This window comes from Labrus bergylta, chromosome 12 (genome assembly GCF_963930695.1).
Source record: "Labrus bergylta chromosome 12, fLabBer1.1, whole genome shotgun sequence".
Lineage (NCBI taxonomy): Eukaryota > Metazoa > Chordata > Actinopteri > Labriformes > Labridae > Labrus > Labrus bergylta.
Window position 1 is genome coordinate 24018312 of NC_089206.1, and position 18185 is coordinate 24036496.

The window sequence follows — 18185 nt, forward strand, 5'->3', positions numbered from 1 at the left end:
GGGGAATTATAAATAACACTAAATGTGTGATAAGGTTTGAACAGGGACGAATAATACATGATGAATATTGTAATAAGACCATTGCAGAGATACTACCCATTTTGGTCATGGATTATTTTCTGTTGTTGGAGGTTAACCACAGGACTAGTCCAGTATTAAATAAAATCTCCAAATCTGCTTGATCCAAATACAAATATCAGTCCAGCTTGCATGAATAGAGAGTCTTGACTGATTAATACAACCGTAAAGCAGAAAACCTGGACTGGAGCAGCTTGCTGTAGAGGTATCACTATAGAACAGCGCAGACATTTGACCCAGACTGCACCTGACCCTCTTATCCTCAGCGAGGGGGAGGGGGGCAAAACCAGTCTGCTGTGCTTTCTCTCATACCACAGGCAGAGGGAGCAGATTATAAGAGGAACTTGACAAATAACCGGTTACAAGGGGATTAGTCATTAAAACATGTCAGAGACATTGCCCTCCCGTGACATTAGAAATACATCTAAAGTCTGGCAGTGAGGTTGGAGGGTTGAGCTTGGCAGAGATTTGTAGGCAAACTAGGCATACAGGAAATTACTTGAAGGGCTGGAGGGAAAGTTTCAAGTATTATCCCAAAATCTCAAAGAGAACATTATCCCTAAAACATAAAAAAAAAAAAAAAAAACACACAACTGACTCTTAAAGGCTATGGCTACAATTCAAGATTGTTTGCGGACAATGTGAAACAGAAAAATAGATGCAGTGTCAATGTGCTCGCTGAAATGAAATCTAATCTTCTGTTTGTGTGTGCCTGTGAGAGACCAATTTGCTGGGATAAGGAAACCCCTTCCACCAAGTAAATATTCGATCACTATGCGCTTACGTTGTGGGAAGATGACAACACTGGTGTCAGATTTAACACGTTACTTTTAAATGTAACTTTTACACTTTTACATACAGGTGAGAGGAGAGGCAGCAGTGTGAGGAAGCACCACCATCATTCAAATCAGTGGTGTTGGGACATTTGAGTTTTGGTGTTGAGTATAATGACAAGGAAAAGAAAACCGAAAACAAAGAAATTACTGTCTGCAAACTTTGTTTTACACGTGCCGCCTACTCAAATGGAAACTCTTACGGAGTCTGTGTCTGTAAAAAATAAATGTGTTGTTGAATTAACCGACATTAAGACTGAAGCCTTTCCTTTGTCAACATTTGAAGGTTGTAGCTATGGTTGTTTTTATTCTGTGTCAGTTTATACTGGACAATGCTGCTGCTGCATGCAGAGGGTCTTTGGCATAAATCAACAAAGAAGCCATGAGAAACTATTGATATTTTGTAAATCCCACCAAGTTAAGTTCACATCAGTAGATACTGAAATTTAATTTATTAAATGATGGATCAAATCAAAAACTTTATAAGCAGAGACTAATGACTGGACCAAAATCAATAACTGGAAGTTTTATGAGAGCAAGAAATGGGATGATACGATTTGAACAATAACTCTTAACTAAAGGCTTCGCTAAAGCTCATGTTAATTTATTTCTTTATTTGGATTTTGACCTGGATAATAATTTTTATGAAAATAAAATGTTCAATGGTTTCAGGCTGGCAACTAACTACATCATAGCATCACTGATTGGCATGCCTTTAAAGCTTAGCATCTTTCGAGAGCGTACTGTGATCTCAGAGTTGGATCTTCTGCCATTGTCATGTTGGTCAACTGCATCAACACTAATTCTTGGTCAACTCCCCTTACTCCTCTGAGTCTTTTGAAGAACAACATTGCTGCTCTACGGCAGATATATTTCCATAACAATAGCACCTATTGTCTTACTAAGTACTGAAACCTATAAAACCCCAAAAATGACAGTAGGGGGAGTGAAGGTAATGTAAATCTACTATTCATTTAGCAGAGGCTTTTATCCAAAGCAACAAACATCAGAGAGTAAGAACAACACAAACAAGGATCTAGAGCGAAGAAAACATTGTCCGTACAAACAAACAACTTTAAGTCTGATTGGACACACAGGTGCTGACAGGCAGTGCACATAGGTAGAGCACTTCTTTTTTTAAATAAATCATTGTCAAATTGTATGTGTGCCCAAACACTGTAGAACTGGTATTACTGACTACTGATGCAGGTTTAAATACAGACACTATTGAAAAAAATATTGTTGTTCCAGTAATTCAAATTTTTTTTGCAGAGGATTTGTTTTCAATTTTACCTTAAAATACAACCTAAGATGACACCAAATTTAGGTTACTGTACTGAAGAGCCACCGACAGGTCAAACATGTCAGCTGGTGGACAGATTACTCATTGTACTGTCTTTTAATCCCACACAGATTCATACAGAAAAATAATAACAGTGGGTCAAAAAATGCCTTATGTCACTAATCCATATCTAATCCCTTATCACAGCACTGCTGCCGCTCGAAAGAAATTATCTCAACAATGGAAATGGGCTACAAGCAGGCAGAAATACTGGACCCACACTTAAAACACTAAACAAGAGCAAGTCAGCAACAGTAACTTTTGCACAATTGTTCACCTGTGGTGTTTACAGACCGTTTGAGCCAGGGAGGCACATTCCCCTGAATGCCCTGGCACCAAGTCACACACAAGCAGAGCCGAGTCCTAACTCTTTAGTTACCAAACATCATTAAATTCCCACCTTCAGAGCAACACACACAACACAGATACACATACACACACACTGTTCTTGATAGAATACTATACATCTGTACATGCATGCTCTGAGAAGTTCACTAGTTATCCTTTAGCGTTATTCTGTGCATTTAATCAAGCCAACTAATTCAGAATCAAAGGGATTATTTAGGAAAGAGGAGGAGATGTAAAAAGTGTGAGGATTATGCAAAAGCAGAAAATACTCAAAAGTTGAATGTGAACCTTTCTGCCCTACCTCACCATTCTGGTCGAAGCCTGCCACAGCCCCTTGCTTCAGCAGCCTCAGAGCTTAGTAATCCAGCACTGGGCACAGTTACACAAGAGAGGGAGGGAGGCAGTGAGGGAGATATAGAGACGGAAGGGAGAGAGAGAGGGGGGGATTGCTTGTAAAAGTGTTACTGGGTTAGATTGAGTGAGACAGAGACAGTGAGAGAAATGACAGGGGTTGCTTTGTAAGAGTGTAAGAGAGAGAGAGTGCATGGGGGAGAGCAAGGAGGCGGGGGCCTTTTAATCTTGGATTTGGACGAGCGTGAGCAGGCCTGATACCAGCACCCTTCAGTGCTATCAGTCGTCCCACTCCTAACCCTTTACCACCTCGGATGAATGTGACAGGCTCTGACAGACTGGTCCAACCACCCTCTGCTCTCCTCCCCTGTACCCCTAGAGCACAGCGGCCGTCGGATGGCTCTGCTCCAAAGCCCCTTCTGTGATCCTAAAGCTAACAGAGCTTTCTCTGGCTGTGACACAGACCAGACCGGGCCAGGGCCAGATCAGGGTGCCAGAATCTCCGAGAGCGACAAGGTCTCTGCTATCTGGTCGGAGGCTAAATGCAACAGCTGTGTTGCTTGTTCCTGGAGATTACACCTAATCGTGCATTGCGTAGTTACACCGGATCATAGTTAGCCCTTGCAAGGCTAAACCCCCCCCCGATCCAGCCAATTCAGCAGTATGGCATTAGAGCTATTAATTTTCCACTGCTGAGTAAGGAAGCTTTGCAGATGAGCTGGAAAATAATTGCAGAGAACAAAAGCACAACAGAGTAACTACTATGATCTAACAATAACCTCTGGATTCTTCAGCTTATCACAAAGCAAGGGGCATCGCTTTATTTTATCCACTTTTTACATTAGATTTGACTTTTACGTGGTCTTTATTCAATTGTTAATCATTACCTTGCCATGGCTATAAATCTATATTCCATATACAAATTATAAAAAACAAAATATCAAATTTTATGTTACACTGGAGGGAAATTCAGGTCACCAAGGAGATCATAGTCGATCCTCTTTGGACCGTAAATGTGTGTAGAAAATAAAACGGGAATCCTTCCAATGGTCTCAGTGTTTTCCGTAGACTAATTGACTGAGGGACATGATGTCCAACCAAAAAACAAAGTTCAAAAGAATAAGCTGTTATGTATTTAAACATTTACTACAAAGTTGTGTAACGCAGACAAATGATGCCTTAAACTGTATTAGTACTCGAAACACACTGCTCAATTACTACATAAAGTCAAACCAGAACACTTAAAATAAAAAAATAAAAAAATGTAATGTTGAAGTTTACAAGTAATTTACAACTGGAAGGATAATAACTGTAAAAATAGAATGTTCAACATTGGTACAGATACAGTCAAGTAACAATCTTCTGGCTTTCTAAATAGATGTTTTGACTGTGATAGAAAATAGGCAACACATTTCCTGAAGCCATACTACCCTTCACCAAAATCTTAGCTTAGGCCAGGAGCATTGCATTTGCTTAATATTTTCCCAAAAGGATTCCAATCAAAAATATATTATAACTGGAAGCTCTGAAATAAAATCACTTTGAAAATGTAAGTTCATTGTACACTAATTTGCATTAAACTCTATAATAACATTAGAAGATTTCTGAGTATGCCATTGCTATAAAACTTTCAAAAGTTACTCCTACTTTATGTCACATACGTAAATCTGCATTTACTTAACTAAAGAGACGTGTGTCCCTCTTACATCTTAATAAGATGCTTTCTTGCTGATGACTAACACTTTTTGTTGCAGTCTGATTTGGCTCTGATTCCAGCACCGTCCTTTTAATAAAAGGTTGATCAAACAAGACATTTTATCTTTAATTACCAGACTCATTCTCTGAAAATGTCACTTATGTAATCCTGCCTGCAGAAATCTTGGTAGGTTTTCCAAGAAGCCTTTTAAAGATTTGAAGTCAACGATTATTTTGTCATCTGGCTGTCTGTGTCTAAGCACGGAACACAATGTATTTGACCTTTTCTCTTTCAGCGTGCTGCTGTGTTTAATGATTAACCTTGAGGACCTCACTCACCGAGAAAAGCTTTTGGAAACAGACCTGGTTATTGGAAACCAGTTAAATGCCAATGTTCTGTCATATTTACCAGTTTCTGTAAATATGCTGATAACAACCAGGGCTGCTGGTGTATTTCAATATCAAATACACATACATTATGTCTGGTTTTGATTCAATAAAATGATGGTGAACTTCAATGTGGTGACTGCTCTGTTATAACCCTCATATGGCCGAACGGTGGCCTTTCAAAATACATTTTAAACTGTGTTATTAACCCTGAGGGATGCAGAATTGCACGGATGGTAATAACTTGACTCACTTGACAGTCACTTAAAACTTTATTGCTAGTCCCTGTTTTTTTATTACTGTGACTCTGCCAAGCGATCAGCATACGGCATGATAAGAAACCTTTTTTTAACTTCATACTATCTAATGCTCAATGGTTATTAACATGTGAATCACATATATGAACATGCCAAGCTTCTTTAAAAGACTAGTTTAACATTTCTAATGAAAAACAGCAGGACTATCAAGATATGTCTGCACTGCACCCTAATGTTGCACTGGTCCTCACTTAAAATGAATTATGGGAGCTTTCCTGTGCATACTGATAAAAACCAGGGCTGCATCTATGGGCAAATAAGTTACAAAAGAAATTATCAAAATCCAATAACCAATGGATTGGTTAGGGTTAATCCACTGCTGTTCAGACACTAATTAGACAGCTACAGCAAAGTTCTGTACAAATTAATTTGATCAAAACAGATTGCTTTTTCCAAAAATCTTTTTGGGCAATATCACTGTTATCCCAAAATTAATGTGTAGCCTTTTAAAATCAAAAGTAGGGTGGGTAACATTGATGAAACTGGCAACTTTTAAACACACGTGCACACAGGCCATGCATTCATATGTAGTCTGAGAGACATGGGCCATCCATTCATATGTAGCCTGGGAGCTGACAGGCTACATATGACAGCCACACTCTCAGGGTAATTGGTGAAACTTTGGTGGCTATTGAGAAGTTAGCTAGGGAGATTGATTTGGAAGAGCTAGTCTTAAGGTGGACAGGCAGGTAAGCCATCCAATTGTTTCTAAATTACAGTCAAGTGAGAGGCAAAGATCCTAAATATTTTTCCTTTTTGTCGACAGAGACTTGATATAGATTTCTTTTGTCATAAAATAATGTAATTGGACATACTTTCTAGATATCTCTTGTTTTCTCTTTGAGTGAGGAGCAGGCAAAATAAGATTTATTTCTCTCCCTGCTCCTTTCCGAACATGGACTGGGATATAATTGTGAATTGTATTCTGTGAAGGTTTTGCGTTTTGACATGTGCTGTAGAAATAAAAATGAAATGAAATGAAAAAGAGAATGTCAACAAATGAATAAAAGGTCTTCATAAATTATCTAACTGAAAGGCTTTCTCTTTGCAGTACTTCATTTGCGTTAGTATCAATTTTAAATCTTTAAAAAGACTTCACAGAATGTACTTCAAATACAACCACGTCAGTACACTCTCCCTCCCTCTCCACCTCAGATCATGACAGCAGGAGCAGGAGTGACTCAGGGCTTTCCAAGAATATGATTCCCTTTGACAACCACCACGCTCCCCATTTCCCTGCATCTGGCCTTGGGCAGTGGGAGAGAAAAAGAAAAGACAAAGAGAATGAGATTGCAAATAACCAGGTCTTGTCATTTTCAGAGAAGAAGAGATTTAACTGTGTGTACTGCAGGAGAGACAGAGGCAGCACGGAGCTGCAGGTTAGGCCTTGAGCTAGTTGAAGGGAAACAGACCCAGTGTGCATCCAGCCACCACTCTATCCTCTTACATAATGTCTCAAGTTCAATACAGCCCTGGTCAGCTATTTAAAGCACACTCGTCTAGGCCCTCTGACAAAAAGGTGATATTCTTAGTAGCCACAGCACGGTATGAAAGCCTCTGCTGGGGTTATATCGGTCACAGACAAGCCCTGGGGTGTGGATTTTGGTAATGTCGCTGATATTTTTAGGCCTGCTGATGATCCGGGGTATTTACATGAGGTGCAAATCTCACACACCCTGTGTCACTAGATGCTTCCCTTCTTGGTAGCACCAAGGCAGTCAGCTTAGCAGAACTAGTTAAATGACCAACTTAAGCAATCACTGGGCACGCGCATGCACTTGTACCCAAGCTACTGATCAATAAAATGTGACCATGGTGATTTGAAAAACTGTTCAAAGCTTTAAAAGGTAGTTACACAGTCATTTAATCCTGCAAAAAAAGTCACAATGTATTCATGAGCAATTTTGATCTTCACATGGAGTAAACCGTACTTATTAAACAGAGTAACAGTAGCTTTGTAGATTATTTGTTAATGAATAACTGCAATGTTATTTCACAGACACATCTGGCCTTTTTTCAAACAGACAACAAAGTTCTGTAAAACAGAAAATAAAAACTAAACTTTGATCACACTTTGGGACCCTTGAAGGTGAAGGCACACCCATAATGAAGAGAAAAATCACACTTCAGATACAATTTAATGGCAGAGTAGATCTGCTGTACAGAACGACATATATGTTGCACGTGCAGCAAGAACATTGGTCAGTGCAAAGAATTATTTTACCTCATAGAGGTTTTGTTTTATTTTTTTGTGTGAGAGAGAGGGGTAGGTTTGTGTCTGTGTGTCAGGGTTAGAATTAGCTCCAGTATTGGCAGTGTCAGGTGGATTCAACCTACCGGCCAGCTCTTTACAATGAAAGTCCCTAATTACTATGTCTTTTAAATGTTTTTATTATTAAGCAACCGTATCAAAAAATGGGTGATTTTAGCAATAGCAATTTAACACAACTGAGATGTCTGGAAATAAAATTACAGGAGAGAAACAAAACTTCAAACCATACAGGTTCAGTTACAACGTACTGAGAGCTGAACACAAAGTGCCTAGAGCATTTCAGGGTTTTCTTATATCAGGCTACAAGTTATTGTCTTGTGCTACAAGACTATCAACCTCTGTAGCACAAGTGCTATGGGCAAACAAAGTTAACGTACAACCCTGTATCTTTATGAGAACTTGCCTATTGTCATACACTGACATCAACCTTCCAGCATACAGAAGTTACAGGATGGTGGATTTTAGTTTGTTGTTCCGCTTAACCAGCCTGCTCTAACAAAGATAGTGAGATTACTGAAGTCAGACGAGTGCATGACTCATATTCAAAACTCAGTTATCTAATCAGATGACACAGGTATGTGTTGTAGCATTAACCTGAGCCTGGATTTTCACGACTAAATCAAACTTGTGTGCAGGTCTGATTTTTTCAAACACCAAGAAAAGTGAGTCTCTTTTTTGTGTTTTAGCACTTGATCCTAAAATAATTCACCTGCAAGACACTCATATTTGGAGGTCCTGAGTATGTGGAGCTTTTGTGTCCTCTAATAGCTTGTTTTTGAGTGATTCAAATGAAAGAATTCAAACCATTTATCTGGAAAAAAAAACTAACAGTTGGTTGAGAGCACTCCTGGAAACGTTGGCAGTGCTATCTTATTCCTCCACATGGGCTGTTGTTTTCCTGTCGGCTAATCGACAAAACTGACTCACTGTTCTCAGCTGGTCCAATGAGCTCCAGTGACAGATGAGGTCTCCTCTTTAAACAAAGGAGGGGGGCAGAGGTGGTTTCCAATAGTGGAAAGTTTGTAGCACTACACAGAATCAATTGGGAAAATAAAAGCAGAACAGCAGTGAAAAGTGAAGCTGCGTCATTGTAACGTTAATGGCAAAAACACGGGGTATGGGGTTCCTTTATTACAACTAAATTACGTCACAAATCGTAACTGTAAAAACAATAAAGGTTTGTGGAAACTCCAGCCAGCCCTAACAACATAGTATGTTGAAGTTAGATCCTTCCTGTAACAGGGAGTATGAATGATACTATCAACAGGAGAGCAAGTCTGTCACATCATGATGGCACGCACAGCAGTATTGTTCCCCTGTGGTATTTCAGCTCAGGAAGTACAGAACAGGCCACTGTGAAACAGTCTTGCTTGTTTCAGTCGGCGGCCCACCATAGAAATTGGCAGAGATGAAAACAACTTTTAACTGTCTGTGTTTTCCTCTATCTCTGAGCCTGCTGCTGACTTCGGCCCCTGGGGCAACTGACGGCATGGCTTTCTGTCAACACACAAGTGTTTATTGTAAATGTCTGAGAAAAAACTTCTTAAAAAAAATGTCGAAGGAGAAACTTTCTTGAAATAGAATTCTAGAGATAAGTTCCCAAATGTGGGCTGAATCCAACTCCGACTTTGTCAGACACTTCAAAGTAGGTTTTCACCCTTTTTTCCCCTCATTTGAGCCAAAATCACTAAAACTCCTAAATCATCCCATCTTAATCTTGTTTCCCTTTCAAAAGTTACTTTATCAGAGTTTATCATCAAAGTGAGCTGCAGGCCAGATATCAAAACACTTCAGCAATTCAATCGTTTAAAAATACATTGCTAATGACTATATAAATAAACTAAGGATTTAAATCATCCAACGTTTGAGTTAACAACAGCTCAGCTTGCAGCCCTTAAATGCCCTGACTAGGAGCATTGGACAGACACCAATCTTTGATGTGAAACTGCTACGTTCAGTGCTTTCACCCATTTTAAGGGCATGGTTCATTTATAGGAATCCCAACCTTGAATCAAACTGAGCACAGGGACACAAGTTAGCAGTAGCTCAGCTTGTAGACTTGACTGCCTGACTCATATGTCTGCCATGAAGAGTCTGGAGAAAGTCAGATTTTTTACCCGTTACTGTTCTTTGGGGGACACTACACTTGGAAAAAAATGCAATGGCTTTCCCCAATAAATCAGATTGATTCAAATAATCTGAACCACAAACAGTGTAAACAAGTCGAACTAGGCATATTTTAAAGTTTGAGGGACTACTCTCTACTTTACTACTTTACTACTCTATGATCTACCAACTTACCTGTACACACACAGTAAGGTTAAACTCATGATCTGTGTTTCCATTACAACTAAATATGGGAAAAGATTTAAATAGAAACAATAACTCGTTTACATCCGTGTAATAGTCTGAAGAATTAACGGCCACTGCAGCAAGTTTAAAAGGATTTGGATTTTGCTCTAAAGTCTATGCAAGCTGAGCCACACATAGTACCACTTCAAGCTGTGTTTAGTACGTCCATGCTTTAGGGTTTACCATGAAGCATCTTGGCATTAAAAAGGTATACTATGTTTTGTGTTGTTAACAATCAAATTTCCACCAAATGAACCGGCCAGCCTGGCAGCTATTACTGTATGTTCATGAACTCTTTGATACCCCGAGGTGTAAGCCATATAAAGCTATTTTTTATTGTGAAAAGAAAAAGACTGCCAAATAATATGGCCAGAATTTAATACCCTTTGTTCTGCGAATAAATGCCTGTTATTTTAGTGAAGTGGGATTATGCTTCAATTAATGAAATGGCCTTATTACCACAACATAATTAGTTCACCATTCCAATTTAACAAACAGTGAGAAGCCAAACCATGCAGATACAGCATATCGGCTATATTTTCCACCCATATACCAGTAGACTAGTTGTTTTAACAGTAAACTCTGACTGCCAACCTTGCATTTTTCTTATGTCCACAACATCCATAATGGTCAAGACACAAGCTGATTTTTGGAGTCATCTTTTCTGAGGTCACCTTGCACAGACATATACATAGGACAAAACGTTTTTCCACACAGCCTATTCATTATTTTATAGAAAATTATAAAAGTGTCAAATATTTTTATTAAATATTCTTCCTGGTGCATACAACAGTTTATGGTGTTTGGCACAGCCTCCTGTCGCTCTTAATTCCTCACACACTAATCTGGTCAATGTTTCAGTGAGACCTACAAATGATTACTAGTCCACGGATTTACATGTGGTTAATAATAAGTAGAAAGAGGACAGAGTTATTGGTAGAATGAATGGACACACTGTACACCACTGTGCAACACTTAACAAAGATGTCACTGAAGAGCAGGCCCTATGTGTCTGTTTATAAAACTGTGCATAACATAGAGGAACTTAAAAATGTGGTAGTAGTATACATTCTATTGGTATTAAATATTTGAGATGTTTTGTTGGGCCTAATGTAAGATAGAGTTACTCTTATGCACACTTGTATTGTTGTTGTTGCTGCTGATCATTACAACAATTTAGACCTGCAACTCATGTTGCTTCAGTGTTTTAAACATGGCTTTTGCTTTAAGTGCCCTTAGAGACGTGTTTTCCATTTTCCACAATACTTTGTATATGGTTAGGATTCAAATGAACACTAATTAATGACAAAAAGAGACAAATAATAGCTCACAGCTGTTGATAGTTAATTGAGGATAGTAATATGTGTTGTGTTTGGATATAGCCTAACTTTAAAGGTGCCCTATGTTGGAGAAGTACAACTATATGATATATTTTCTGAACTAAATACACAAACTTTACTCAAAGAAAAAAAACATGGGTCCCTGAAACATTGTTAGGAGCTAAAAAGCGACCAGGAGAGTGAGGGGTTCACTGTTGCGGCTCCTTACCTTCGTATATATCATTTTATCTTCAAACATAGTTACAAGGACCAAATGTTCCTCTGAGGACAGTTTGAGTATTGAGTTATAAACATAAACCACAGAATCTGTACATTTCTCTAAATGTCACATTTCTCTTCCAAAACTCCACAGTGCACCTGTATGGATGTAGCCTATTCATATTTAAAATATTATATTCTGACTTAGCTACAATATAATATCATAATTGGGCAAACACTGCCACCTTTTATAACATGACGAACTTAACCTATGTTTTATTTTATATAGTAGCAGCTTGTTCGATAAATAAACTGTGACGTTAGATTCACTTTTTAATTACTGACCAGGCGGTTATCAATTTGTCAACACATAACTAACCAGACAAACTCACTACGACATGTAATTTCTTTGAAAACATGCATTATGTGAGGCTGAAGTTTTTCTTTGGAGGTGAAAAGTTGAGTCTGTTTTCTGTGCTCAGTTTGAATCTCGTCCGTTAACGCGCCGTGTAAATAAACAGTTCATTATGACGGTGTCTTAATGTCAGTTTATAAAACAAAACAAACAAAACTAAATCCACTCTACCTGCGAGATGTCATAGCAGTCTCTGAAAGCGTTCAAGGATCCTCAAACGTTTCTCTTTTACCTCCGCTAAGTCGCTGTGAAGACTGATCTGTTGAACCTGCGCGTCCAGGCAGCTACACATTTCTGTTGACACGGCTTCCGGTCGAGGTTTTCAAAACAAAGGCATTAGGACCAGGCGGAAGTAAGGTGGATGGCTACATTTTAAAACACATGAATTATATAATATTCAATAATAACTATTTATTTATTATCTTATTCACATTGTCTGGGTGTGCTGCAAATAATCTGATTCATATTCATCTTAAATCATTATTATTTTTTAATATATCTGTTTGAAGGAATGTCATTCTTCAAATTGAGCTTTACAAACCTCAGGTTGTGCTAATTTCTAACTCCAAACTACAATTTATTTTCCCAATAGTAAAGTTAATTTATTTCCAGAGAACAAAAAAAAAATGTATAGGCTAATAAACATCACAAAACTAACCTACAAGAACAACAACTCACAACCCACTATACAACATACAAAGATTCATGCTTAATGAACATTATCAAAAGCATGTAACATCAAGAAATCCAAGTAAACATATTTAAGTGTGACCTCGTGCCGCCCTGTTTTTGCCTTGAGTTTGTATTTTATTCAGATAAAAAAGTATAATGTGCACTTTGTTGGATTTAATGTCAGCACAGTTATGTTAAATGTGATTATTTTACACTGTTATTTTGCACAAGCTTTCTTTCCTGTCCTGTTTTGACTTATTGTAGCTAACTTGATGCATCTTAATAATACTGTTGTAACTCTTGTGTGTCTGTACAGGTTAATAACTTTTGTAGAATATATATAAACAGATTGTTAATTTCTCAGCTCCTATTGGACGGGACAGATTTGTAAACAGGGTCTCATCTAAAACATTTCATGAAAAAGACACAGACAATCTACTTCCTGTTACACTGCCAAAACTTAAAGCGGGTGCATTTGTCTCATTTTGAGTAAAAAATATCTCAAAACATTTTATCTGAACTTGTCAGTTGAATGTGGCTTAAAAAAGTTTAATGAGTTGACTTAATCTTATATTTAATTGATAATGCTGATAATGCAATAACAAAGAAACTGGACCGTAAACAACATCAACAACAAATTAGACAAAATAAAATAAAAAATCAGAAACAGCTGTACACGTGTGCATTGAGTATGCTAAACATTAAGGCAATAGTTTTTCACTCTTGATGCAATTAACCTGCAAAGTTTTTTTCTGAGCTATGTTAAGCTCTGCTATTGTCTTGTGAGAGATAAGTGTTTTTTTATTTTTTTATACTGTAATACTCTCCTGATGGGAAAGCCTCCCTGCTCAGAGGATGGTGTTGCTGATTGGGAGGGAGGGGGGCAGAGTAGTAATGGAGGCAGAGCAGCATTGACGTCACCCGCCTGTGGTTATCAGCAGAGGTTAATCTACTGGGGGATGGATGGGCTTATGCAATTGTCTGTGAGCTCACAGGCTTCACATGTATAGATTTGCTTTTCCACTGTTTGACCCACTGCTGCAGCTTACACACAAACACAGAGGCGATGGAGGGGAAGTTTCTTCTCTCTGTGGGATTTCTTGCTGAAGTAGATGTTTTATTTTCTCTGCCAGCTGTGCCGTGCTTCAGGCTGGATAGATGGGTTTGAACATAGGGTTTATTGTTGGGACCTGGCAGTTAAAATGATCCTGTCACAAAATGGGAGGACATTACTCTCTGATCGATACTTAGTGGAAATTGATGAGGTGGGTGAGAAATGGCTGAATTGGAATTGGACAAACACAAAGTGCACATTAAGTGTTTCATACTTAATGTGATTGTTACAATACTGAGGGACTTAAAAACAAAGTCATTACCATTTATTGGGCGCTTTTGAAGAGAATGGGACACGTTGGGATTCTTGTCCTCCGAGCCTCCGACTTCAGGCAGGAGATATCAGGAGGCGATTATTCTTAATAAGACGTGCAGCAAAGCAGTTTAAGTGCATTTTGATTTGCCTTCAAGAAACACATGCCTCAAGGAGTAGATTTTCTTTTTAAATTTTCCTAAATTTTAAGAAAGGTTTAAGTAACAGCTGAATTTGAATCCGGCTAGTAAGTACACATTTGGTGCTTCATATCAAGTTTAATTGATACAAGTCTATAAAGTAAAGTAATTATCATTATAAGGGGATTTTATGGTTCCTTGAACACCTTGGGAAATTTTGTGCTGCACCCAGTAGTGCACACTTTAAGAGGTAACTGAGGGAAATTATTGTTGGCGTGTACTGACAGCTTAAGTGGATTATTCTCTTAAAAAAAAAGACTAAACTGCCTCTTAATAAAAAATCAGAAGAAAATAATTTTCCTTTTATAAATTCAGTGCACATTTTTACATTTGATTTGAACATCATAATGAATCCAATAGGGGGAAATTGCATATATAGAAGAGCCGACAAATACATTAAAATTTTAGATTTGAGTGTGAGAAATAGCTGAATTGAAATAGGAATTTGAATATAGCAAAGTGCAAATTTAGTGCTTGATACCAAACATAATGGAAACAAGTCTGAAAACTAGGTCATGATCATTATTGGAGGATTATATGATTCTTTGGAAATCTTGGGAACCTTTTGAGCTGGAGTTCTGGAGCGGTTGGATATTCATCTGATGAGACAATGCAATGCATCAACATATGATATTGTGGAAACAAAAATTTTCAAACCACAAAGTAGCCAATCGGGAAACATGTGTGTATAGGTGAGCAGACAGATACAGTTACATTTCAAACTTTGATAAAGAGTGTAAGACACAGCTAAGTTGTAATTGGAGTATGACCACGACAACGTGCACATTAAGAGCTGAAATTCATAAGACTCAAAACAAAGTCATTAACTTTTATTGGCTGATTTTAACGTCCTTGGAAATCTTGGGACATTTTTGTGCTGCACCTTGAAGCATGCATTTTAGGAGATAACTGGGGGACATTATTTTTGAAGAGTGGAAAAGCAGATTAAAAATACATCAATTTGAAAACACCGCACTACAGCACAAACATAGTGAAACTGAAAGAAGCCCTATTGGCATAATGAGGCCTTGAAGAACATTAAAATCCTCTAAAACATAATGGTGGAGTTGGTTGAAGGATGTGTTCACTCAGGACAAAGTAAGTAATGGAAAGGTATGACGAGGTTCCTGCACTGAAGCATTCACTTATAATCAACATGCAGACTCATGTCCTGTTGAGTCTAGGAGGGACAAAAAGACTCAAGAGCACAAAGCAGAGTTTCCCACCCAGGGGACTGCAAACCAGGATGTCCCATCTACCCCGAGGTGGCTGCTTCTATGGGCTTGTGACCTTTGCCCCCTTTTGCCTCCAGACTTTTAAATCTGTCTGTCCAGAGACTGAAAAAAAGTCTGGAAGAGGAAACAAAGAGGACTTATACTGCGAGATGCAGCTGGACAGCTGGAGCCTTGTCACAAAGAAAGCACTTTTATTACCATGTGGACATAAAACGCTGTGAGAGGGGAACTTTATCTCACCAAAGGGGTGTAATGTAGCTTGGTAGGAGGGAGGTCTTTTATTTTTAAGTGATGAAACTAGATGACATTTTTAGAAAATATTCCTAGAAACTCAAGCAGTGATTTTCTAAGAACAGTTTCTTTCATAACAGGTGATGCTGTGGACTCTTTTGGTTCAGGGCTCATATTTGGCTCAGGTTTGAAGATCTGATGAAATTTCATCCAGAGGGTTTGTTGCATAATTCATGTATTCCACTTTGACCTTTTAAACAAACCTCAGTCTCCAACATGTGATACAAAAACACATCTCAAAATGCCTCTGAGCTACAGCTTTGGGTTGCTGAAGACATGAATCAAAATGAGGGCTTTCTGTTTCAATCCTGTGTCCTCTCAAAGGCATATTTCACCATGAGCCGTCTCCCCTGGGTGCCAGCCAAGCAGAGATTCTCGATTTCACGATCTGGTTCCATGTTTGGATATTGCATTTAGTTTAGTGATTTTATTTCCTGGAAAGCCCTTTAATCAAACTACTTACTCTTATTAACTTGAAAACGATCGTTCCCCAGAAGGATCCCTCTCTGAGCAAAACTATTTCATCAGCACCATTTTAATTAACACAACACAAACATGCAATGTCCTTCACCGTCATTAGCGAGGAATAAATCAAACTCATTAAATCTCAGTCTTAATGAAAAGCGCTCTGCACGGATCTGGGATGTGCTGAATGATGTATGAATCTGTGCAGAGCTGTTGCAGTTTTTTTTTTATATACTTGAATTCCAGGCTTTTAATTAGTGCTGAAGTACCAGAAATTGCTATAGGTGATTTGAATGATAAGAGGTAAATATCAATGTTGCTGTTTATTGATATGTTCATGAGTGCGCTGGCGTCAATTGCTTTTGATTTGTAGAAACACTGTTTATCTTGGACATTTCAATCAAAGATGTGAGCAGAGAACGCTCATTAAGGCACAACACAGATTGAAGTCTAAACTTATAATTACTTGAACGTGAAGGTGTCTGGAATCTAAAAATGATTAAAAGACTGACAGTGAATTCATCGGAGACTTGGGCTTCTCCACCATATTTTATATTACAATTTTAAACATGTATCAACTGTCTCATTCCTTATTGATAATAATACTTATTATTTCAGGGAGCCGGAAAAAGTTTCAAGAAACTCTGCCTGCTTGGGGCGCCTCGTGGTTATGTCGTGCACCCCTTGTACAGAGGCCATTATAGTCCTCATCAGAGGCACCGTGGGTTGCCACATGTCTTCCCCCACTCCCAACATTTCCTGTCTCTCTTTAGCTGTCCCATCTACTAAAGGCAAAAATGGTCCAAAAGTTATAACTTGTTAAAATAAAACTCTGCCTGCTTGACAAAAGATACCTGACACAAGTACAGCTGACCAGCTTTTAAGGAGGTTTTAACCACACCTTCATCAGGGGTGGCGGCTGTGGCTCAGTTGGTAGAGTCGGTTGTTCCTCAACCAGAAGGTCGGGGGGTTCACTCCCCAGCTCCTTCAGCCACATATCTGATGTGTCCTTGGGCATGACACTTAACCCCAAGTTGCTCCCACTGCTTCGTCAGCGGTGTGTGAATGTGTATGAATGGGATTAGTTACTTCTGATGGTCACTTTGCAAAATAGTGTGACCTGCGGTATAAAAGCACTTTGAGTAGTACAGTAGAGTAATACTGTCAAGTCCGTTTACCATCAAGCACTGTTAGCTTAAAGCAGCACTTTTCATTCCTTTGCTTATTGTTGTCCTGTAAATGTGTAACCATCCTGCTGTCTTTTAGCTGTCATATATTTCACTCATTGAGAATCTGTGCAGTGGAGATTTATAATAAAGGCTGTTTCTGCAGAGTGCAATGACTCACTTCATCTGACACCTACCAAGCAACTGGGGTTTCTGCTATTAAAAATAACTATATAGAAATAATCAATCTTTATGCTGATGGTCTTTTTTTCGCTTTTGTAGGTCATAAAGAAGCATCAATATTAATTTCAGTCTGTTTTATAACCAGATAAAAACTCCTCACAGGAGCGTTCAGTGATAAAACTTTGTCATTGAACAAGGGAGCAAGTCATAAAGCACGACTCTGGTAATGTGATGACGACCAGGACATCTCCATCCCAACTGAAAAAAAACATTACACACTAATGAAGACCAAGAGAAGGGGATACAGCTCCAGGAAAAGGTGTCTTTAAAAAGAAAACTTCTATTCTGCTCGAGAATCTCCATCATTTCATGCAACATCAGGTGTAAAAAATGTGTCAGAAATGTGCTTTACTGTTGGACAATTTTCTTACTGTTAACAAATCCCATGAACTGCAAACCAACAACTAACTGACCGAACTGATTGCCTGTGTATCTAAAGCCTGGTGTAGATTTTTCCACTGTGCTAGGGAGCTCATTTTATGTCTATAAACTACTAAAAACAAATCAAAGAGCTCAAAAAATGCACCAGGTGTGAAGTTGCTTCATTAAGATGGATATAGTTTAAAAAAAGGATGAAGTCTAGGTTTACTAACTGTCCTCACACTTACATGTAAAGGTC

At 38.4% G+C, this 18185-nt stretch overlaps 1 protein-coding gene across 3 annotated transcripts in view; it reads right to left on the minus strand.

The window, feature by feature from the left end:
• ptpn11b (protein tyrosine phosphatase non-receptor type 11b) overlaps positions 1 to 12216 on the minus strand; it is a 42836-nt gene extending 30620 nt beyond the window's left edge. For all 3 annotated transcript variants that reach the window (XR_002278029.3, XM_020635955.3, XM_020635953.3), the window contains exon 1: positions 12100 to 12216. Coding sequence is in view for 2 of the 3 variants with exons in the window: in XM_020635955.3 (XP_020491611.1) it covers positions 12100 to 12113 (14 nt within the window). In the remaining variant the exon portion in view is untranslated. The remainder of the gene's footprint in view (positions 1 to 12099) is intronic.
• Positions 12217 to 18185: the final 5969 nt, after the last annotated feature.